Source organism: Blennius ocellaris (assembly GCF_963422515.1).
Source record: "Blennius ocellaris genome assembly, chromosome: 19".
In the NCBI taxonomy this organism is placed as follows: domain Eukaryota; kingdom Metazoa; phylum Chordata; class Actinopteri; order Blenniiformes; family Blenniidae; genus Blennius; species Blennius ocellaris.
Window position 1 is genome coordinate 14,139,766 of NC_137668.1, and position 21,954 is coordinate 14,161,719.

The window sequence follows — 21,954 nt, forward strand, 5'->3', positions numbered from 1 at the left end:
TATTATTATTATTATTATATTTAACAAAATAAAATTTGTTTGGCTTTGACTGGACACATATTTTGTATATCAAGGATTCAAGGATTCAAGGATTCAAGGATTCTTTATTGTCATATCATAAAATGATACGAAATTTGGACTCAGGTCCCGGTAAGCCAAAGTAATAAAAATATCTGCTCTGATACACACGAAATATTTGTTAAATAATAATAATTATTATTGTTGATGATGATAATAATAATTAACTACAATCAGATAGTATAATGGATAATATAATTTCAATTGACCTTTAAAGTGGATGAAATGTGATTAAAAACAAAAAAACAAAAACGTTGTATATGTTAAATCGCAACAATTGTTTTTAGACCTATATGTCGATTCTAGGAGGCGTCTCATAATCCAGAGAAATAATAAGGTTCGTAAATCCCTTAAAAAAAAAAAAAAAAAAAAAAAAGATGGACACGATGGCTTTTATTCACTGTTAAAGGGAAGAGCATGAAAATGATTAAGTGGAGAAAAAAATCCTGGCTTATTTTCAAGGTAACAAGTGAACTGAAATCAACAGAATCTCCACTTACAGAGGAACTGCACACGTTAGGAGATTATCGATAGACAGATAGATAGATAGATAGATAGATAGATAGATAGATAGATAGATAGATAGATAGATAGATAGATAGATAGATAGATAGATAGATAGATAGATAGATAGATAGATAGTCAATACCAAAGCAAGATTTCTCCAGTACTGAAGCAGACAGACAGACAGACAGACAGACAGACAGACAGACCAATGGGAGCTGCAGTGCGCAGCTCCGGGGCGCAGAAGGAGGAGCAGCAGCCGGAAGCTCTCTCTCTTGTTTCGGGGATGGCCGCAGCGAGCAGACGTGTCTTCTCTCTCGTCTCAACTTTGACTTCTTCGCCCTGCCTGTGCAGCGCAGGTGAGTAGCGGCAAACGTGTTTTCTATACGAGTTTATAGCCTGGAACGCGTTGAGTTGTATCCAAGGCTATATTAATGAGGATTTAGATTCCAGCACGAGGCGGCCGATGGTGAGTTAGCAGGAAGCTAGTTAGCATGTTGGCCACGTGGGTGGCACCACGTGCGGCCCAACAGGGAAAATGTACATTAAATGTCACAGTATGACGTGTGATTCCCTTTAGGGATGTTATAGTCATGCATTGCACGCTAGTTTCCTTGTATGTCGTCGTCAGTGGATATAGGAGGACTTTATCAACACTATACGGTTATAGTCTATTGGTTTCAGCACATGACGAGTTTTCTTTGACGTAAAGCCATCAATCATGGTTTTGGACAGTTGAAAGGGGGGGGCGCCCCCGGTGTCACTCAGCTCCTTGCTGCTCTGGTCCTATGGGGGGGTCTGGCTTAGAGGTCAGCAGAGGAGCTGCTGGTCAGGGAATTGACTCCTCCATGATCACCCCGGGCAAAGCCCCTCGTGGCCCCCGGATGAGGAGGTAAGGTCACGGCAGAGGTCGTGACCTGCTGTTGAACCCGTCCTCGGAACTGTTGGGTCGCACTGTACCCCTTTGACCTTCAGGTGATCAGTCATCTGCTGTCCCTGTATTGGCTATTCCTTCAGTATATGTTCTTCATCCGAGGTGAAAATCTATAATATATCACCCTTGAGAGTAATTATTTATACTACTTGTCCAAGTTAGTAACAGCCCTGCGCTGATCTAATGAGGTGATGATCCAAAACTGCACATGAAGACTTAACTTTTAATCAAATGGGACTTTTTGTGTTTTAGGAGTGAAGAGGAACAATGCGTTTTGGTACACCTGACTAGGTAAGAAGTAACCATCATGTAATGTCGTTTTATTTTTTGTTATAAAAAGGCCGACAGTAAATGAAATCTACAATCTGATTATCTAATTTCAGATGCTGTGCCTCCACTGAAGATGACCACATCTATTCACTGAGCCTATAGGGTGAGTTCTTCACTGTTGTCATCGGTGCTATTGAGCTTTTCCCCAAAAACTCAGCTGCTGGTAAAGTGATGAGTTCAATCTTTGCCGTTTACCCATCTGAAAATTCCGTGGTGAATATGTGATAAACTGAATTGCCAGCATCGCACCAACTTAAATTGTGAACCGACTGGCTCATATGTGAAGGTTACTTATCTCGTGTGTTTTTATTTCAGCTGCTGCCGATCGTGTGCAGTCGTATATAAAATGTCCCAAGTGTGAACCTCTGGTCTGCTGCCATGATGAGGTGAGTGATTTCAGCCCAGTTTGAGTAGGATTAAAGTTATACGTGAAGTTGGATCAGGACATAATGTGGTAGAGAACTTCAATTCCGCATGTTGGGAGTAGTGGAAACTAGTGGCTGTTAAAATGATGAGTTCATCTTTTCGCCGTTTACCCATCAGAAAATAGAGTGATGAGACTGTGACTACTGAATTAACAGCCACGTGATTAATCTAGTCTACACTCTTCCCCTCCCGTTTTCTGCGTATTTACTTGAAATATATTGATTCTTTACAGATGCTGCGGTGTTTGCTTCACCTCCTGTCTGGTGAGTAAGTCCATGATGGACAGATCATTTAATATAACTGGCCGTTGTTCGGCTCTTCAATCTGTGTCAAATTGTGATGAGTACACCTTTTCGCCGTTTACCCATCAGAGAAAAGTCTGATGAGAATGTGACTAACTGAACTTGAGCTCAGCATCATAACTACTCAGTTTTCCATTTCTTATCTTGGACTTATCACACTGTTGTGTTTTTCATAAGGTTCCGTGTCTGAAGCCAGAAAGTAACCGGGATGAACACGAGCAAGTGGTAAGTACACAACCTCTGGTAATCTGGATTCCTGCCTAAATGGTTTTGCAGCTCATTAGAAATGTGTAAGAGAAACGCCTGTATATAAATCTTTTGGCCTAACTTATTCCCACCTACCTGTGCTTTAGATCCTTTTAGAGGTCTTACTCTTCTGCAATGTATGCCCCTGCTCCAGGTGCGTAGGTGAAGATGAAGCGCAGGATGTTTTGGTGGAGCTCGTCCAGCGCGGCGTCCCTCCTGCGCAGGCCGTCGACAGCTGCCAGGTCGCAAGGAAACACTGCATCGGGTGGAATGACGAGAGCCGAGGCTCCTGTGGGGGAAGAGACAAGCGTCTCATGAGAAACTGTGACGATCAAGATGTCCATTAAATAAATATTTTGTACAAGCATTTGCATTGAGTGAATCTGTATTTCACCATGTTTAGACACAAGATGTGAGTAGAATCATTTTAAGTAAATTAAAACTGTAACCACAGTTTTAATTCTGATAGGATTTTATTTAAACCAGCACTTCAGTGTTGACTATTTGAGTCACTAATATTTAAAATATCCTCAACCGCACAGTGAATTACTCGGAAGTTTTTCAAATGACATTACCATGCTTGAGAGTGACTGAGTTTTCACACAGCAGCACAGCGATTACTGCGTCCTCCTCCAGTACCAAAGTCCTGAGGCACAATTTGCAGTGAGCTTCGGCCAATGAGATCCTGTGATTTAAAAATGAGACCAGTCAACTTTAATTTGGTACAAATATTGTATAGTGATAATGCAGCATGCAACTGAAACCAAACTGGACAGAACCTTTCATTTTTATAGATGTGACTTGTGAAAAATGGGGTTGTCATTGTATTTGGATCTGAAGTGTTCAGACTGCCATCTAGTGTGCCGTTGTGGCATTACACATCTGCCACTGCTTTGTACTTCTGCATGCGTTCCAAGTATTTATTACCATATATTCCAAAAGATTCATTTTCTAGTGGATGATTTGAGTGTGTTATGTTGAACAGTGTCTTGTTTTCTGCCTTTTTAATACACATTTGATTTGATCGTATCTGCACTCTGAGCCATGTTTTAGTGTGTTGTATGATAGAAGTGCCAGCAAAATATCATGTTTTGTGGAATATGTCAAGTAGACCCACTGAAGATGTTGGTGTCTGTATGTTGTAATGAACCAACGAGTGCTTACAGTAGTTTGATAGAGGCTCCAGTTATCTTGACCCCCTGCCTCTGTGTCCCGACTCTTCGAGCCGCCATGTAGTAACCGTGGATTATTTTCTCAGCTGCTGAGCTCAGCTCCACTTGGAGGCCCTGTGCATGAGCCACCAGCTGAAACAGAATTAATTAAAACAAATTGAGACGATGTTCTCACCGAGGTAACAATCCTCAGGAACATTTCACGTTATGTCAACCTCCTGGTACTCTTGGGTAGAAAACTCCCAACAGGTGGATTGGGGGAGGTTTACAGTCCGGATTGCCTGCTGGAGGGTGTGAACCGTCTGGGCCAGCAGGGCCTTCTCTCCTATTCCGTCCTTACACTGAACGACCAGTCCAAAGGCGTCGGCCAGCTGAATTGGTACGGGACCCATTTCCTGCTCGCAGCAAAGAAAGTCGGCATAATCGTGCATAAATTTCCTGTTTCACATCTGCCGCTGACAAAACAAAGATCACGTTGATTACTCTGGTCTGCAATTGGACTCACGGCTGTTCCCAGTAAAGTGCAGTCTGCTCTCCCAGCCCGGTGATGAGAATCTGTGAAGGCCCAGAAGCTGCACTGGACCGGGAAGGACAGTTGCTGGTCCGCATCTTCACCGTACTTCTTCCCTGGGATAAACACAGACACTGCGCGGCTCTCCAGAACTAGAGAAAATCAAAACAAAAATACACGGCGTTGTGTTCGGCAGAAGTTATTAAGAGTAGAAACCAGCTTATCGTATCGGTGTGTTACAGTACCTGACTGAATGGTCTCCAACTTGTCCTTTTTGTAGCGGTTGAGATCTCCCAGCATACAAATGCCCTCCGTGGCGAGCAGGGCGGAGCCGGCGTGGATGTTGGCCGTGCCTGCTCCGTGTTCGTCGCGGGACAGGGACGCAAACATCTCTGCAGAGGCCGGATGCTTGACCCCGCGACGCGCCAAGCTCAAGCTGTAGGTCATTAATCTCAACACAAAAGGACAAAGAAACAATTATTTCATCCGAAGCTTTGACGGTCCCGTTTACGAAACATCATGCTTCATAAATTGGGAGCATTAGATTCTCTTTTTTTTTACCTGTCCACTGTGAGAGTATCAGAAGTGACAACGAGAAGATCCAAGTTGTGGAACGCGTCTCCTGCGTCCGTCCTGCTCTGCATCAGGCTGAGCAGCAGGCTGAGTTTCAGTGGGTTGTACATCCCTGGAGGAGCCACATGAAGCCCAAAGCAGTGGGCCACAACGGCCGAGAACCTCCAGCGAGAAGGGGACATCTCCTTCCACAGCCGCTGGAAGCTGGCGCTGACTTTATGGCAATCTGAAGGTACAGTGAGAAAAAAGTATGGTCTACCTTTAAAGCACACGGTATGGTATATGCATGATTGGCATTTCTACAGTCCCGAGACAGTCTTGCTTACATTCTGGCTCCCACGGCTGGACGCGATTGGCCTCGATGCTGCAGGTAATGCTGGGCCACTGATGCACATGCGCGGGAATACCGAGCACTCCGTAGAGTCGGCCGACTCTCATCGAGTTACACAGCTCGTCTGCGCGTTGCGAGGAAAACAAAGAGGTAACACTCAGGGGTGGTTGTCCTCTGCTGCCCGGCGATTGAAACATGCATGCCACCTCGAAAGCCACTTGCCAAGAGAAACAGAGAGAGGCCTCCGACACAAAGAATTCACTGTGTACATCGCCGGGGCCGGCTAATGAGTGTTCCTTGCACTTATTAACATATATGTTTAGTAACAGGAACCCACTGTATTGAATTCCTCCACAGGACTAGGTCAACATAATATGTTAATCCTGTTGCTGAGATTTGCTAAGCTCTGGGGGGGGGGGGGGGCTGGTGGGACAATGTTATTAGACGGGACAGAAACACTCAATATCCATCCACGAGGCACTGCACACACAGCTGGCTGCACAGAAATCTTATTTGTTTAAACTCTCCCCTACCGAGTTAGTGCGCCAACGTGAGCCTCATTTAAAAAGCCAGAGAAAATTAATGGCGAGCCTCAGTCGATCTGACGGTAAATATAAACTCCCCCCATCCTCATTACTCAGGAATAGGAGCAAATGTGATAAATGGGAATGTGCTTTTACAAATAAATAAGCTTTGATAATTGAAGGGAATTAACCTGGTTAAAATGAGTTTAAAATACCAGTGTTATTCAAAATAGAAATTTAAATTAATTCTCTTCAATGCAAATAATTACAATGTGGCATCAACTGTGTCGTTATAGGGTTAGGTTGAGATTTCATGCACGATACCAGCATCTCTTTTATGCCGTGCCAGATGGATCCTTTTCCAACTTTAACAATGTCGTAACACACGTGCTGGATAATGTAATTAAATCATATAACAACTCATGTCTCTCGGGCTTGTAAAACGTGACATGTTTTTTCTATTTGCAGACACTTGAAAACAGAGCCAACAGATCACGTGCTGGTTAAAATACCTTTAAAGAAAACATCTTTCACTTCTGTGACACAGCTGTGTTTCGGGGCCCAAAAGAGACACACAAAACAACAGCGGTTCAGAAATGACCTTTATCTATACATAGACACACTTCACATTATTCAGATCACAACGTTGTATTCTTTATTTTAAGATTATATTACCCTAAACTGAACACGTGTGTTTCTGTTCTTTTTTTTTTGACTTATCGACCAGTGCAGATTGTTAAACGTGAAGCGTACCTCGGAGAAACAGAGTGACAGATTGATATCTGAGCGAGCTCTGTTGACGGCCCGTGAGAACCTCCAGCGCTTTGACGTGAATTAGCTCCACCAGCTGTTTGTCTAATTCCCAAAAACAAACACATACACAGTGCACACATATATAAAACCACACGGCGTACACAACTTAATAGAAGAAACCCTTTCGGTTCTCCTCCCTCTCACCTCCCAAAACTCTGAACTTCACATCCTCTGCCAGTGGGGAACTGCAGCTCGCGCAGCTGAAGTCACTTCTCACGGTGGCCGACTCCGTGGCTCCAGGTGTGTGGACCCGGATGTGGTGGAACCCTGTAGTTTAGCACACGAGAGGATCTGAATCCAACGTTTTTTTTCTTATTCTTTACAGTTAACACTACAATCTAGGCCAGGGATGTCAAACATGCGGCCCGGGGGCCAGAACCGGCCCGCCAGAGGATCTAATCTGGCCCGCCATGTGATTTTTCTTTATTTTTAAAGTATAAATATGAAAACTGACAGAGGCTGATCTAAAAACACTAGATTGGCAAAAAAATGACATTGGTCAGAATTTGACCCCTGACATTAATGCATCTGTGGAGGTCACATAACGCAACACCTTTCACAATAAAACAACGGGTCCAATTTATGTGAAGTGATACTTTAGACACGTAAACTCAAAAAATGTTTCCCGATGATGACAAATTGTCTTAATCCTGAATAAAAATACGATATCCAGATAACCCTTTTTTTTTTTTTTTTTGCAAATATAATAATATCTGATTAACTTTAATATGTAAATTTCAGAATAGACTGGCAAATTCTTGCAGTTCCAAAAGGATCAAAAGAAGGAAAGACTTTGACATTTGTCCATATCTGCAGTTTAATATGTTACGTTTGACTTGTTCGGCCCTCCAGAGGTCAGATTAGGGTGGATGTGGCCCCTCAACTGAAATGAGTTTGACACCCCTGATCTAGGCAGTCTGAAAGCATCTTCTCGGCATTACCTCCAGAAAAGGGGCAGTCGCCGTTCGTGCAGAGGAACCTTGCTCCCTGGGTGTACTTTGTGACCCTTGTAATGGCGATGACAAGGCCCTCCATGGAGACAGGCCTCACGGGGCGAGAAACACGGGGAAAACCACAGAGGTCCAATGTGTATTCAGGAAATGGGGGCAAATGTGTGAAGTTTAGGGTGACATTGACCTAAAGAAAAGAAGAAAAAAGAAAAACAACATGACAACTGAAAGTGCTGATATAAATAGGCAGGTCAGTTAGTAATGGAACTACTGCATGCCAAAGGTTTTTGGTTTTTCTCAAGCATACTGGTACTATATCATTACATCATGTGATGCCATGAATGCGTTGAGTTGTAAAACTAATTTTCAGGGACAAAAAAAACCCAAACCCTGCCCAGTTTCATTTTAATTGTTATGAAAAAGTTTAATGATAGCATAATAACCTGTGAGTATGAACAACTCCAAGTTTTCTCTTAGTTTTGGTCAAAAAAAGTCTGAAAAAATTGTGAAAAATATTAAGAAATAGAAAGAATATTAAGAAATTCCTGCAGAAGAAGCTATGCACTCTGAAATCAGGTACACCACAGTGTTTCTAAACGAATCAAGTTGCTTGGGTGAATGATTTCTGAAGCTTTCCGGTATATTTTCCACCAACTAACCAGCTTAGTATGACTTCCTTAATAATTCAGTTCTTCCTGCAGCAATTTAATTAAAACCACAAGTACAGCTACGGCCCATTGTTACATTTAGAATTTTCCTATGTGAAATAGTTTTATTCTGGGGACCAGATGGGACCACCTGCTCACTGGTTGGGTTTGATTTTTCCTGCACTACCCGCATTGTTGACATCTGCTATTTTAACTACAAGACCAGCTTTTCTAGGAAAGCTGTTTGGTATTGGGAAAGAAGATCTGGACATTCTTTATTGGCACAATTCTCCTGATGCTCATCCTACAAATTGGCACAGTTGAATGAGATTCACTGCTGAGAAGAATCGCAACGATAAAAGAAATAACCCACAAAACACTAGATTTCACTACTTTTTAGGGCATATTTCTTTTTATATCAGGTAACTAATGACGTCATTTCATACCTGGCTCTCTGTGTGTAGTTTCCCAATAAGGCAAAGCCTCTTTATGACCTGGAAGCAAGCCTGGATGAGGGATTTGGTAAACGTGGTTAGCATCTCCAGGTTATAGCATTTGAAATATCATGTTAGCAGTTAGTAGTTTAGCGGCCACGCACAGCCTGAAAGAGGGTCGTGGCTCTGAGGGGGTCGTGGAGGACACAGTCACCCAGGACAGGGTCCACCTCCATCACGTCGGAAGGATTGACGCTGACGGGGAACCTGCAGGCCGCCTCGGTCCGCTGCGGGTCTGGAAACAAACAACAACTTCTTTTTTTTTTTTTAGCTCCTGTTGAATTCTGAACGCGTTCAGCCGCATATAGCCGTCAATATAGCGGTGTAAGATACCGTTAAAAGGCTTGCAGTCCTCCACCAGTTTCTCAAGGCCACCACTTCTTTCTAAATAGATCAAAATTGATTTATTCAACGATAAAAAGTAAGCCATTTTCGTTAAAAAAAAAAAAAAAAACTAAGCTGCTGTGAAGAAGCTAGTGCTATGTGTGGGCTCGCGCCGCGAACTCTGTTGCCATGGTGACCAATTGACAAGCGACAGCCCTCGTGCTGTGATATGATTGATTATAATCAACATATTAACTACTGCTGCAGTGCCTGCAGACATCTATCACACTATTTAAAAAAAACAGAGTTTACATAATTCATTTCTGAAACCAAGTCGTACCTGGGAAAGCAAACAAGCTGTTTTGGCACAGTTTCTTTATTTTCCCAATAAATCCCTCCAGCAAACACCAGGTTCGAGACACTTTAAGTGTTTTCAGTTCGAATCCCAGGGCTGACAGGACAGCAGTCCACCGGCCACAGGAATAGGATGGATTAAATGCAGGGATTATTTCCCAAGAGGGATCAATATAGTATACAAGAAAAAAAATGTCTTTCTCCAGATAACTTGTACTGAACTTAATGTATGAATTACCATGACCCATTCTGAAAGCAGCACACGGTTGTTTTAAAAGGTGAGCTGATGCTTATTTAAAGCTACTGAATTATAACAGGAGGATACAAGCAATTGGTTAGTCACTAATAGTGGGACATCATGTTGCTGCCAAGAGGACAGAGCAGTTCAGCATTAATGAGGTGTCAGGTACTTCAAGCTCCAGCTTTGCATGCCTGCTTCCCAAGGCTCCTGCTTTTACTGCACCACCTAAAAGGAACTGATGCACTTTGAGCTACTGGGGAACTATGTGCTACAGTTTCACTTCCATCCCACCGATTCTTGTTTAGTCATGTTATGACACTGTGAGTCTTCATTAAGGTGTCAGTATGTGGATGTGCAAGTCTCTTCACACCCTCAAAGTGTTTTGTTTTGCCTGGTGTACATACACACTTTTCAATATACTTTTGCGTTTAAAACAGGGCACTTACGATGATCACTGATATCGAATTTTGCGAAGATGTGACTGAGGTGTCAAGGTAAAGAAAGGAAATACCAGTAGTAGTCATTAGGGCATAAGCTTAACAGTTGGTGTATATAAGTACAGGATAGACAATGGTTCTGCAGCTTTAAAACACACAAGTGTTTTTGAACTCAAAGTACGACAGCTACGAGCGCAAGAGCCCAAAACGGTTGAGCTACAGTAGAACATCACCTATATTAAATAATAGACAAACACACTTGACTACTTTTCTTTGATTTTTAATCACTATGCAGGAATATATTTAACTTAATTTCCAGGCGAAGAAAAGCATTGCAGAGTTTTACTTTCTGAATATGAATAAATGCATTAAGGCAAAAAGTAGCAAAAACCCAAACATCAAATAAAAAATTATCAGCATTGACAAACACCAAATGAAAGGTAACTAAACAGCTTGAAGCCGGTCTTTTCTTTAAACGCAAACGTGACCTATATGAATCAAAATGCTTCACTTAGTGGTATCTCAAGTAATCCCCACCTCCAGCTTACATATAATGTATGGTACATATTTGTTTATACAGTAATTACATAGATAACACAATTTCATCTTACACTTATTCAATTGTGACAGTTTAGGTCCAGTGAATTGTTCAAGTATGTTTCAGAAACCTGCTTATTGAGTTTATTTAAGGGACAAATGTAAGGCATCGTAAAGGCTTAAATTAGAATATATATATGTATATATATATACATATATATACATATATATATATTGTGTGTGTTTTTAAGTGCAGTTTCTTCTCAGCTGCTTGCTTTGGCTTCATAGAGAAAGTTAATCTATGATATCAATGCTTCCCTTTTGTCAAAAGTTTCAAAGGTTACAAAGGTTAAGGCAACACTGACTCATTGGGAATGTTTTATAGAAAGGAGTCATCAGAGGGTGGAGCGTAGGAGAAGCCCACGAAGGCGTCGTCAGCTTCCATGACACTGGCGTTGACGATGGAATGTTCTTGAGACCAACAGACCGAGTTGGGAACCATTTCTTCCGTGAACTCGGGATCGAAATTTGAGATGTCACTGAAGGAGCTCTGCGAAGATAAAACAGGAACACGATTCAGGAAAATTAGTTTGCAAACTGAACCAAGTCTCATTCAAATATAGCAGCAGTGAAAGAACAGAGGAATACATCATGTCTAAAAATATTTAGAAATGTAAAAGCAAAGCACTGAAATAAGCAAACTTCACTGTTAATTTGCTGACAAGAGACAAAATGTTTACCACGTTGGGTGTAAATGGGGGAGGAATCGCCTTCCGTTCAAGGTCACCCCAGTTAATGGAGGAAAAGAAGCCGTGTGCTCTGATCTCATTCTGAAAAATAAATAAATTCCAACATGAAAATAAAAAATAGTTATATATAAAGAGTTTAGATTTGATCATTTTCATTGGAACAGTATTCTATATATATACATATGAGCCACCAGAGGGAGCTGAAAAGCCAAGAATTCTTCAAGAGTCAAAACATTTGCTTACAAAGTCATCCCTGGACCCGAGTCTGCGTGTGCCGTCTTTCTCCAGCAGGCCTTCCAGCAGAGCCCAGGCTGTGCTGGACGCACCGGGACGCTTCGCCAGCGGCTTGTGGAGGATGTTGTCGTACATCTCATGCGTGTCCCTGCTGTAGAACGGGGGCTGAGACGTGCAGAAAAAGAAGAAGAGAGAAGTGGGAACACGTGGCCACGCAGACGGATGATTCAGCATTTAGAAGGCGCGTTCGATTCATATGTTCAAACTCAAAGGTATTTTATGGAAAATTGCGGTTCAAAGCAGGAAACTCACCAGGCCAAAGAGCATTTCGTACAGCACTGACCCCAGACACCACCAGTCCACTGTGTTGTCGTACGGCTGCTTTCTTAGTACTTCTGGAGCCAAGTACTGATGACAAGAATCACATTTTATGACATTAGGTTTGACTTTTTGCCTTTTTCTTAAATTTTATTATTAATTTGGACATTTTACAGAACAACCTGGTGGAAAAAGTCGCACTCGGCAACGTCTATAAATCCTCATACCTCAGGCGTTCCACAAAATGTAGAGGTGGTATCGGTCTGGGAAATGCCTTCCTTGCACAATCCAAAATCCGTCAGAACGACGTGTCCCTTTAAAGACAGGACACGGGGACATTTTCAGTCAACATGTGCCACACAAGCCGCTCATTATCCCCGCAGGACTGAGGATTCTATTGTTACGCAGGAATGTTGGCTGCGGTCAGCCCCATTCACGGTACCCTCACTTTCTCAATGAGTCGAGGCAGAAAAATCATTAGTAGGATCTAATCCAATCACACGCCCGCTGTCTCGCTGCAAATGGAAATTAAAAAAACTGGTGGGAGAAATATGAATAGAGACCAAGGAAATGCGTGCCGGAACTGTCATAGTTTTAACATCACAGAGCAAGTTTGTTCAGAGCATGCAGTACCAGGTGCATCTCAAAATATTAGAATGTCACTGAAAAGTAATGTGTTCTGTCAAAAAAAATAAAAACATAGATGATTGTGTCAAAGTTTAAATGAGTGTTCAGAAAAAAGTAACATATGTTACATATTCTACAATTTCAAAATATAGTAGTTTAAATGGCTGTGATTTACTATTGAAATTAATAAGCAAAAACGGCTTAAACTGAGGCATTTAACTAATCTAAAGAGGGCAGTGTGGTCATGAGGTGAGTCACTATTTTGTTTTAAGGACATTAATCCCCAACTACTGAGGTGTCAGTGAGCGCAGTAGAAACACAGCTTGTGCCAAATATCTGAATCTCTTCACGGTTATCATTAAATTACGGGGAAAATTAACTTTCTAATTCTTATCAATTTTTCTCACATACACCTGCAGTTGTGGTTTCATTAAAATATGACTCACCTCAAGGAAAACTCACCTCATTGTCAAGAAGAATATTTTCTGGCTTCAAGTCCCTGCAAAGAAAAGGTAGTAAATAAAGTATTTAGACGAATGATTCTCAAAGCTTTCAGTGTGTATCGCCTGATAAAATATCAACCTCTCCAACCGTCACCATTATGGCTGACCTGAACATACAGTAGCGGAGGCTTACCCTGTTTGTTATAGACAACTAAAATGTATTCTATTTTGATCATTTGTTTTGTATTTTCAAATAAATGCTATTAAAATATATAATTATGACTTGCCCCCACATATTCATTGTGTCACTGAGACCTTGAACTTGATAGAAACCTTACGTTTTTATATCTCAGACTTGTAGTAAAGTGAGAATTTCAACGCTTACCAAGGAGGTATGTCGGTTGATCGTTACTGTATTTTAACACCATTTGTCACACTTTAATTTACCACTGTACCTGTAAACGATGTCGAGCGAATGCAGATATCCGAGCGCACTGGCCATTTCAGCAATGTAGAACTTTGCTCGGGGTTCTGGAAAGGTCCGTTCTCTTTGAAGGTGAAAGAAAAGCTGAAATGAAAACAATCCCAGCGGAAGAGTCGGGTTAATGTGTCGGTGAATCAATAATCTTTTAACATTCAACTTCACAGTTGGTGATAAAGCTTCCACTCTGATCAGACTGTTTATCTGAGAGGTTTGAGCAGTCATCGTGTACAGAAGGGCAAGAGGAGCAGATTTCCTGGGACACAGATTGGAGTTAGTCATCCTCACACAGTCACACATGACAGCTTTAAAAAGAAAAAAAAAAAAGCTGATCACACTTGAAGGAGCCCCACTGAGGAAGTCACACTCACAAGATATTCTCCCCACCGAGTAATGCCATCATCTCTTATAAGACGTTTGCACTTGGAGGTGTGCAAGGGAAAGTATTCGATTTGGTGATGTTGGGCATATTCGCCATTTCCTGTTTTACTACATTTCTCAGCTGCCGTTGATCTTGTGACTCACGTCAGCATGGTCGGATTATTCATTAAAAAAAACAAAAAAAAACGAAGACAACTCACTTCTCCTCCATTGATGAAGTCCAAGACGAAGTACAGCTTGTCGGCGGTCTGGAAGGAGTAATGCAGCCCCACGAGGAACGGGTGTTTGACATTCTTCAGCAGCACGTTGCGCTCCGCCATGATGTGCTTTTGCTGAGCGGGAAGAACAATTTGAAAGAGGCGTCAATCGTACGCGTGTGGACGGCGAAAGGTGGAATTGACCAAAGTCCCATGTCATAGTCGAGTTACCTCTTTTCTGTTGAGGATGACTTTTTTTTGCAAGACCTTGACGGCGTAATACTTCGCGTCGTGCTTTCGCTTCGCAAGGAGAACCTACGACACAAAGCGCAACACAATTAACATGTTTTGAAAGGTCACCAAGCGAATATGATAGCGCGACAACAAAACAAAACTGGATTTCACTTCCTGCATGAAAGACCAACACATGCAGAACTAAAACTTGTGCTCCTCCAACAGAAATCAATGCAACCCCTTTCGTTTGCAATAATACTCCTTCAACTAGATTTCCACCTTTATTACAATCTTACTGAGCAGTAAACACAAACAGCAGGTTGTTTTTTTGGTGTGTTTTTAGCATGAATACATACCTTTCCGAAACTCCCTTTTCCGATGACTTTTAAAAAGTCAAAGTCTGAGGGCTTTGCACTGGAAAGAAGACATTGTTCCGATTTCAACAATGACAGAATGTGTCTTTACAAATATCCAAAAAGTCTACAGTACTTTTTTTTAATTTAATGTCAGTTAATAGTGAACTTACTGTGGATTTCCAGAGGGTCCCAGGTTAATGTTTCTGGAGGTAGAGCTGTTCTGCTGAATACCAAAGCAAAATATTATCTACATTAGTCACCATGGATAGTAGTGATAGTAGCTGAGAAAAAGCAACACTGTCAGAAAAGTGTACATCTATAGTCTCTATTTAGATCACCTCAAGAAAAAACGAGATAAAAAAAAGCCCAAAAACATCCTGATGTGTTAAACATAATAAATGGCGATTCAAGATTCTATTCAAGATGATATCAACAGCTTACTTTGTCATCCTCGTCCTCCGAGGCATCTGAAAAGTTTTGCAGTTTGTCCATCAGTAGAAAGGTTCTCACGTCTGGACTGTGAATTGAAAGTTTGAAAAGGAGAAATTAGGAAACACCAGAGAGTAACTCCAATGCCAAGTTTGATACTTTGCTCTGATAATATTTTTTTTTTGCCATTCAGGCACTGAGGGAACAAAATGACGATGCCTATGTCGATATAGCTGAAACTGTATCAGAAGCCATTAATATCACCAGATTACACATGATGATACAAGATAAAAAAAAAAAAAACAAATCTCAACACTTACTGGTTGCAGAGCTGAGGATGTGAAACAATTCGCTTAATGAAGTCATGCAATCCTGCTCTTCTTTGCATGATGAACTCTATTTGGATAGATGCAGATAAAAAAAAAACCACAATAAATGTGCTTGAACAAGTCAGGGTTCTGCATAAACTTGATAAACTGCTACAAGGCTGAAGTCACGTGCTTCAGTGATTCAAACACTCACCTGGTTCAAAGTTGTCCCCAAATATCCTCTTTGCTGGAATTTTCAAGTTCATAGATGGAAACTGTTTCCTTAACTGTGTCCAAAGATAAAGAGGAGACAGAGAGAGCACAGTGCAAGAAAAGTTTACAGCCTATAATTATTCTAAATGCCAGGGCTGACACCGTGACGCACAAACTACGCGAAGGTGTTATGTGCCTCATCGGATGTGAAACGAAAGTGCCGTTCTGCCACAGCTCACCGTGTTATAGAGTTTATCAAACTCTGCATAGCGCCGGAAGACGAACCAATCCTGTCGCCCGACAGCGACCATCACTTTGTAAACCTGCAGAGAAGCCCCGAGAACCCGCGTGAGCCCAAACCAGAGTATCGGAACTGCTGTGAGTTCCTCACGTGTTTTGCACGAGGTAAATGAGAGGTTGCACTCTTGGGCAAGGCGGACAGACGTACGCACCGTGTAGCGTTTCTTCTTGTCCCTCTGCTCATTGTGGCAGGGAATGCAGACGTTGGGGAGGCTGGAGCTCTCCTCCATCCTCGATCCCGTCGGCATTCAAAGGTGTGAGGTCACGAAGCGATGCGTCCTCCAGGAAAAGAGCCTTTAAGTATGCGCCTGGCCGATCCGCATCCCCGGTCGAAGCTGCGGAAGGGTTCAGGAGAACAGACACGTTCTGTTAACCGAGGCGCCCTTCTCGTTCACGCGCCACTTTGCTGCTGATGCGACCGCTTTCCGACGGATAGATCTCACGGTCCGTTTACAGAAACGCCGACTTAAATGGCCAGATGTCTGTTCGGGTTCGTACGCACCAAGAACAGCGTCCGATTTTTAGGTAGTAGGTCAATCCCGTGATGCTTTGCACTGTGATGTTGGCTTTTTTTTCCCCCTGCTGTGTTCACACAATCTAAATACACTTCACAGGCACTGCGATCCAACATTTAGACTTAAGAGACCCTCTGTAACACACCAAGATCTCAACCTTTCAAAATCTGTCCCTTCTTATAGCTCATCAAGCGGTGCGGTCTACTGAATTGAGTTTTTCCAATTAGTGAACAAACAATGGTATTAACTCCAGATATCAAGAATTTTCCACTCATAAAAGAGAACTAAACACATATTTGGCCATTGGACTTCATTTGTAAAAACTGTCATAGTGGCCCATTTGCCTTTTTGTAGATAGCAGACCGTAGTGAGAGTCGAAGGGCAACACATTTCAGGTCAATGGGCTCTAACATTAGAGCAGGTGTCCGACGGGACAACCAGCGAACGCCCTCCTTCCTCCAAGCAGCAACATCACATCCTCACTCTTATCTGGCGTGTCTCACTAAACCAACACGTTCAAGACAGAACATACTAATCAATGACTCTCTTGTTTAACTTTTTGCCCTGTTGTTAAAGGCACTATCTATCTTCCCCAGCTGAGAGATAAGTCTGTACCACATGCATTCATCTCACACACACACACAGACACACACACACACACACACACACACACACACCCTCTCTAACATAGAAATGCATACAAACCCACATACATTTATAAGACGCTTTTGCTTGGTTGATGTGTAGAAGAACGCTTTTTTTTTTTTTTTAATAGCCATCCAGTGTTATTATTTGACAATGAAATTCCACAAAAGGTTAAAGCTAAAAACGGGATTATAGAAATCTTATTTCTGAGGCGTAATTAAACAGTTGCCAGGCCGAGGACTTTAATAAAAAGGTCAGAACGACAGGCATTGAAGCTGCATCCAGTCTGCTAGAATAATCAATACTGTCAATTGTATTTCATCTGGAGAGCTCATTGAAAACTACTGCAATTACTGGAACTATCTGGCACTCTAATCTAAAATTAACAAAATGACAAATGCAAAGGCGGATCCTTCGCCGTGAATTATGTAACGTCTATTGGTCTTACAACAAAGCTCTTTGTTTGCTGCTCTGACTTGTCCATTGTTGTGTGTCTGTGAGGTCAGCATACTTTGTTTGGATAGTTACCCCCCCCCCCCCCCCCTTCTTACTACTACATTCTATTTATGTTGCTCAAAATACAAGGAAAACATGCTTCACGTCCACTTTCTTTCTGTGCAATAGGGATCCTGAAAGCACCCCGAAGGGATATCTCATTCAGCTCACGTTGGGCTGAACGGTAAAAGAGCGGCACCTCTTTAAAATGCATGTGTGCAGTCAGAGGGGACCGACATGCCCTCTTCATCACTGGCTGTTTCTCCTTCGGTTACTACGGCAAACTTTCAGTTTTACAGTCACATAGGCCCACGAGACCTTGGTTGAGATTCCTCCCAAACACTGCTCTGCGTTTATTCTGTGGAAAAACGAGAGGTGGTGACTAACAGCGTTTGAGATATTTGTCTCAATAAAGTCTCTTAGAGAAACAAGTTGAATATTCTTTTGCCACCCCAACATCTTAACTGCTTGTCTGATTGATTTGAATGTTCATATATTGGTGGGAGCCGATCTTAAAATACGAAACGTAGCAAATCAATACCAGTTTTGTGAGCTGGCTTCTATTCCAAAATCATCTAATAAAAAAAAAATAGCATTATTGCTTTTTGCGTTCGGAAAGCCTGGAATCCATGCAAGTCTGGCAGGTTCACACCAAACAATGGCCGCACATCTGTGCTTGTTTTCATGGTTAATTGGGGGCTGTACATTTACAGGGGTAGGACCCGCTTTTTAACATTCCAGAAATTGTTTCTGCTGAACATAAAAATAACTTATAAGCATCATGTGCGAGTGGCATTTTTAACTCAACGCTGTGAGTCCGACACAGGGACGTCTCCGGTCACCACACCCACCAACATACATTGTGTAGTTGACTTGGTGCATAGATAAAGAAAACAAACTAAACTTGGAAAGCAGGCCGACCATTAGCAGGAGCAAGATTAATGTCAAGCGTGTTCTCCTCCCAAAGTTTAGCCGCAGCCCGCCCCCATGTTCACACCACATTGTGAATTAACTTGTGCTGACAGGTCTAAAATATGCTCGGCTACTAGACGAGATCAAAAGTAACATTCTTCTTGCTTTGCTCAGACACACACTCCCCTGCCACCGAGTGTCCTGTCGGGATTTGGAGGGTTTAGTTTTATTGAGTTTTTTTATACTGTGGCTCTGAACCACATGTGTCAAGGACTCTCAGAAAGGAACAAAGCAGGAGTCACAGTTTGAACGATTAAAATCTTTTCGAGATCAGCAACATTTTCCAATTCCAAATAGTTTGTACAGAAACAAAAAGGATGCTTTGTGAGGTGTCAATGGATCACTTACAAACACCGTCTTGGTTTTCATTCTGAAGCGTCTATTTCAAATGTGAGGGGCAAAATCTCTCGATTGAGGAAGAGCAGCTGGAGAAGTTTAAGAGGCATGAACTCAGTCAACCCCGATGCGTGCAAACAACCGCAGCACTGACCAAAGTCTTACCCTAACCTGACAGCCCAGACAGCACACAGACTTCCTTTTCTCGGCAACAGTTTGAGACACTGGCGGGAGGGCAAGTTCATCAGAAATCTCACGTCAGGACGCGACTCTACATCTCTGCCCTTTAAGATTTGCTGTACCACAAATACGTCACCATCCACGGCCCATTTGCTTGGCAACACGTAATGTATATAAATACAAATGCTTGCTGCACAAAATATATTGGCTATGAAAAACATTGGCGTATAGAAATGACATAGATTATCAGTTGTGAATCAGAGATGTCAAACGTGTGGCCCATGACCCAAAACTGGTCCATGTGGGAGTCCAATCTGATCCAAAACAGTACGAAGTAGGAGCAAAAATCTGATTTGCATCAAAGAATTACAAAGCTGAGTTTGTTTCACTGTGAACAAAATTGATGTAGCAAGTAGGATAGAGCATATAGATGGGATATAGTCAAGATAATCTATAAAGAGACAATAATAGAGTGATTTGGTATTTGTACACAACTGAGATCAAACTGGACCCCGTGTGGTTTCTGGAGTGAAATTTGTTTTTAACACCTTGCTAAAAATTGTACTTAATTAAACCAGACACGCTGAAAGAACAAGGCAAGGCATACAACTTAATCACAGTAATGTGAGGAATTGTGTAATCCGTAACTTCCGACCCCGAGAAAGAAGCAAGTACTCACAGTGTTCGACTTTATCACATGCATTGTGGGGGGGAGGAAAGTAAACTTTTTCCCAAAGAGAAGAAGAGGTGTCGAGAACAAAATGAACCAGTGGAGGGAGGAGCTGCACGCAAATAAAAACACCAGCAGTCACGAAATGAAAGCTTTGGACGTACAGTATTTCCTCCTAGTTGCAGTGAATAGAATCGTGAATAGAATCGTACTATCCGTCGACTCAAGCTTATCGTAGTTTAAGATCAGAAAGAAAGAACAAAAAACTTCCATTATGTAACAGTGATCACTTATCGCACCGCTATAAGGTGATTTTGTTTTTTGTTTTGTTACACATTAAACTGTCTTAATACTTAATATAAGTTAAGTCCACGTTACCCGACATCACGTTAGTCACAACTATGACTGTGTTGACGTTCACTTGGACATCACGTACCTTACAGTCTTTTGATGCGGCGCTCATCTAATTTTCCCTCCCGGTGTGTTTTTCCCCTCTCTCTCGCTCTCTCTCTCGCTGTCAAAACAGCTAGCGTTTCCCCCCGCCCAGGGATTCGACGTGAATCCCCCCCCCCCCGCCGGTGAAGCCTCAAAGTTTGGAGAGGTCTGGCAAGTGAAAGGAGAAGCAGGAAACATCAGTCACAAAGTTCCGATGAAATGTGTCACGGGATCTCTCAGCACGACAGCGACTACAACCGCCGTCAAGGCACGCAGGGTGGGCCGGTGTTTCAGAACGACTGGCTCCCCTGCTGACTGGTGACCACCGTCCTTTAGCGTCTGTTGTTGCCGCTAGTAACAAGAAATTATTAAGGAAAGGACTCGCAAAATATGCGACGTTTGAAAAAATGCTTGTAAATGCGGTTGAACGGCGTTCGTCAGGACAGTTACGGTTTTTAACATTTGCTGTGACTGGCGGCAAACAACGGATACGACAGCGATTCAGTCACCAGTTACCAGGGGAACAAGTTAATCCGAAACACCAGGAAGTCTCTTCAAAATACAGCAGAACTTCAATGCACGAGCATAATCTTAATGCATTGGGTTGAATAGAAATGAGGTTTAATGGTACCTGCACAGTGTTATAGTCAGTAGGAGGGCGTCTGGCTTGAACCCTGAATATAAATGTTCTCCCTGTGCATTTACAGGTTAACTTTAGTCTTTGGACTGTCCCCATTGTGAGTGGACATAATGGGGAATTATGGCCAGTCGTAATTATTTGTTGAATGACTACTTTCATAACGTGTTTCACGTAATCAAATAATAAAATATATAAGATAGACCCTATTTTCCCACAATAAGGAAATTCAAGTGTTGCAACTGTGAAAGATGAGAGACAATGATAGCTAAAAATGTGAAAAGGATCAAGAAATATGAAAAGTAAAAATGAAACTACATAAATAAAAGTAAAATACAACAGGTAACAGCAACAGCAATGATCAATGCTATTAAGCAATGTTTAATTGTATACGTGAATGTGTATTATATGCATGAAACATGAAGTTATGTATAATGTAAACACACTGTAAACGTATGCACACACACACACACAGACACATCACATCACATTGTAATCAAAGCGAAAAATGAAACATATACACCCAATAATAAATTACAGTAACAGAGCTCATGATACATTTAGTATTTCAAGGGATCAAGGGAACCGAGATATGACATTTATTGACACAAATTAAGTGCAACTAAGTTATTCCCAACTCTGGAAAGGTATTGGCGCCAAGACACTGCACAGAGGATGGATTGTCCGAACATTTCTTGGGCAGGAAGAGTCAAAGACCACCGTCAAAATGAGCAGATACAAAACACAGGATGTCACGAAAGAGTTGTGGATGTTTATTATTGAATGGGCCTTGATAACGACGTAGTACTTCGCAAACTGCTGTCTTTAATTTTGGAGGCACGGAAAGCCTTGCTTTTGATTGGTGATTATAGCTGACTTTACACTCAGGAATATGACAACGCCGAGAAGTCAAACAACCGAACACTGCCACCTACGGATAGACGTGCGGGAGACGCTTAATAACCACTCAAACCATCCTCGTTTTCATTTTATACAGCGAGAATGTCTAATACACGCAGGAAAAACTCTCATTGGGAACAAGGAATATCAACATTTTAATTCAAAATAATA

At 42.0% G+C, this 21,954-nt stretch overlaps 2 protein-coding genes and 1 long non-coding RNA gene across 3 annotated transcripts; 1 reads left to right on the plus strand and 2 right to left on the minus strand.

Moving 5' to 3' along the window:
• Positions 1-862: 862 nt before the first annotated feature.
• Positions 863-3,160, plus strand: LOC308144049. The gene is made up of 7 exons (XR_013937043.1): positions 863-941; positions 1,769-1,807; positions 1,900-1,949; positions 2,162-2,232; positions 2,505-2,535; positions 2,752-2,799; positions 2,975-3,160. It is a non-coding gene; the product is annotated as an uncharacterized lncRNA (long non-coding RNA).
• mcmdc2 (minichromosome maintenance domain containing 2) lies at positions 2,943-9,265 on the minus strand (the record flags this gene model as incomplete). Its single annotated transcript, XM_080515058.1, has 14 exons — positions 2,943-3,109; positions 3,396-3,505; positions 3,985-4,124; positions 4,208-4,387; positions 4,498-4,655; positions 4,749-4,954; positions 5,065-5,302; positions 5,403-5,531; positions 6,685-6,786; positions 6,889-7,011; positions 7,686-7,881; positions 8,788-8,847; positions 8,940-9,070; positions 9,169-9,265. 14 exons carry the CDS (start codon positions 9,263-9,265, stop codon positions 2,943-2,945), a joined length of 2,037 nt encoding a protein of 678 aa, XP_080371184.1.
• Positions 9,266-10,488: 1,223 nt separating this feature from the next.
• sgk3 (serum/glucocorticoid regulated kinase family member 3) lies at positions 10,489-20,303 on the minus strand. The gene is made up of 17 exons (XM_080515401.1): positions 20,248-20,303; positions 16,151-16,333; positions 15,938-16,021; positions 15,700-15,772; positions 15,498-15,573; positions 15,190-15,265; positions 14,919-14,971; positions 14,749-14,806; positions 14,390-14,473; positions 14,162-14,293; positions 13,555-13,667; positions 13,119-13,155; positions 12,257-12,343; positions 12,024-12,119; positions 11,721-11,876; positions 11,469-11,558; positions 10,489-11,278 (listed from the first exon to the last, which is right to left on the minus strand). Exons 2-17 carry the CDS (start codon positions 16,244-16,246, stop codon positions 11,108-11,110), a joined length of 1,482 nt encoding a protein of 493 aa, XP_080371527.1. The 5' UTR covers positions 16,247-16,333; positions 20,248-20,303; the 3' UTR covers positions 10,489-11,107.
• Between the last annotated feature and the right edge of the window lie 1,651 nt (positions 20,304-21,954).

Coding starts and splice junctions, on each gene's coding strand:
- sgk3 (XM_080515401.1), bottom strand. CDS start 16,246: ATGCCGACGGGATCGAGGATGGAGGAGAGCTCCAGCCTCCCCAACGTC. Junction 14,807..14,918: donor GGACCCTCTGGAAATCCACA/GTAAGTTCACTA, acceptor TCTTCTTTCCAG/TGCAAAGCCCTCAGACTTTG. Junction 13,668..14,161: donor ACTTCATCAATGGAGGAGAA/GTGAGTTGTCTT, acceptor TTTTCATTTCAG/CTTTTCTTTCACCTTCAAAG.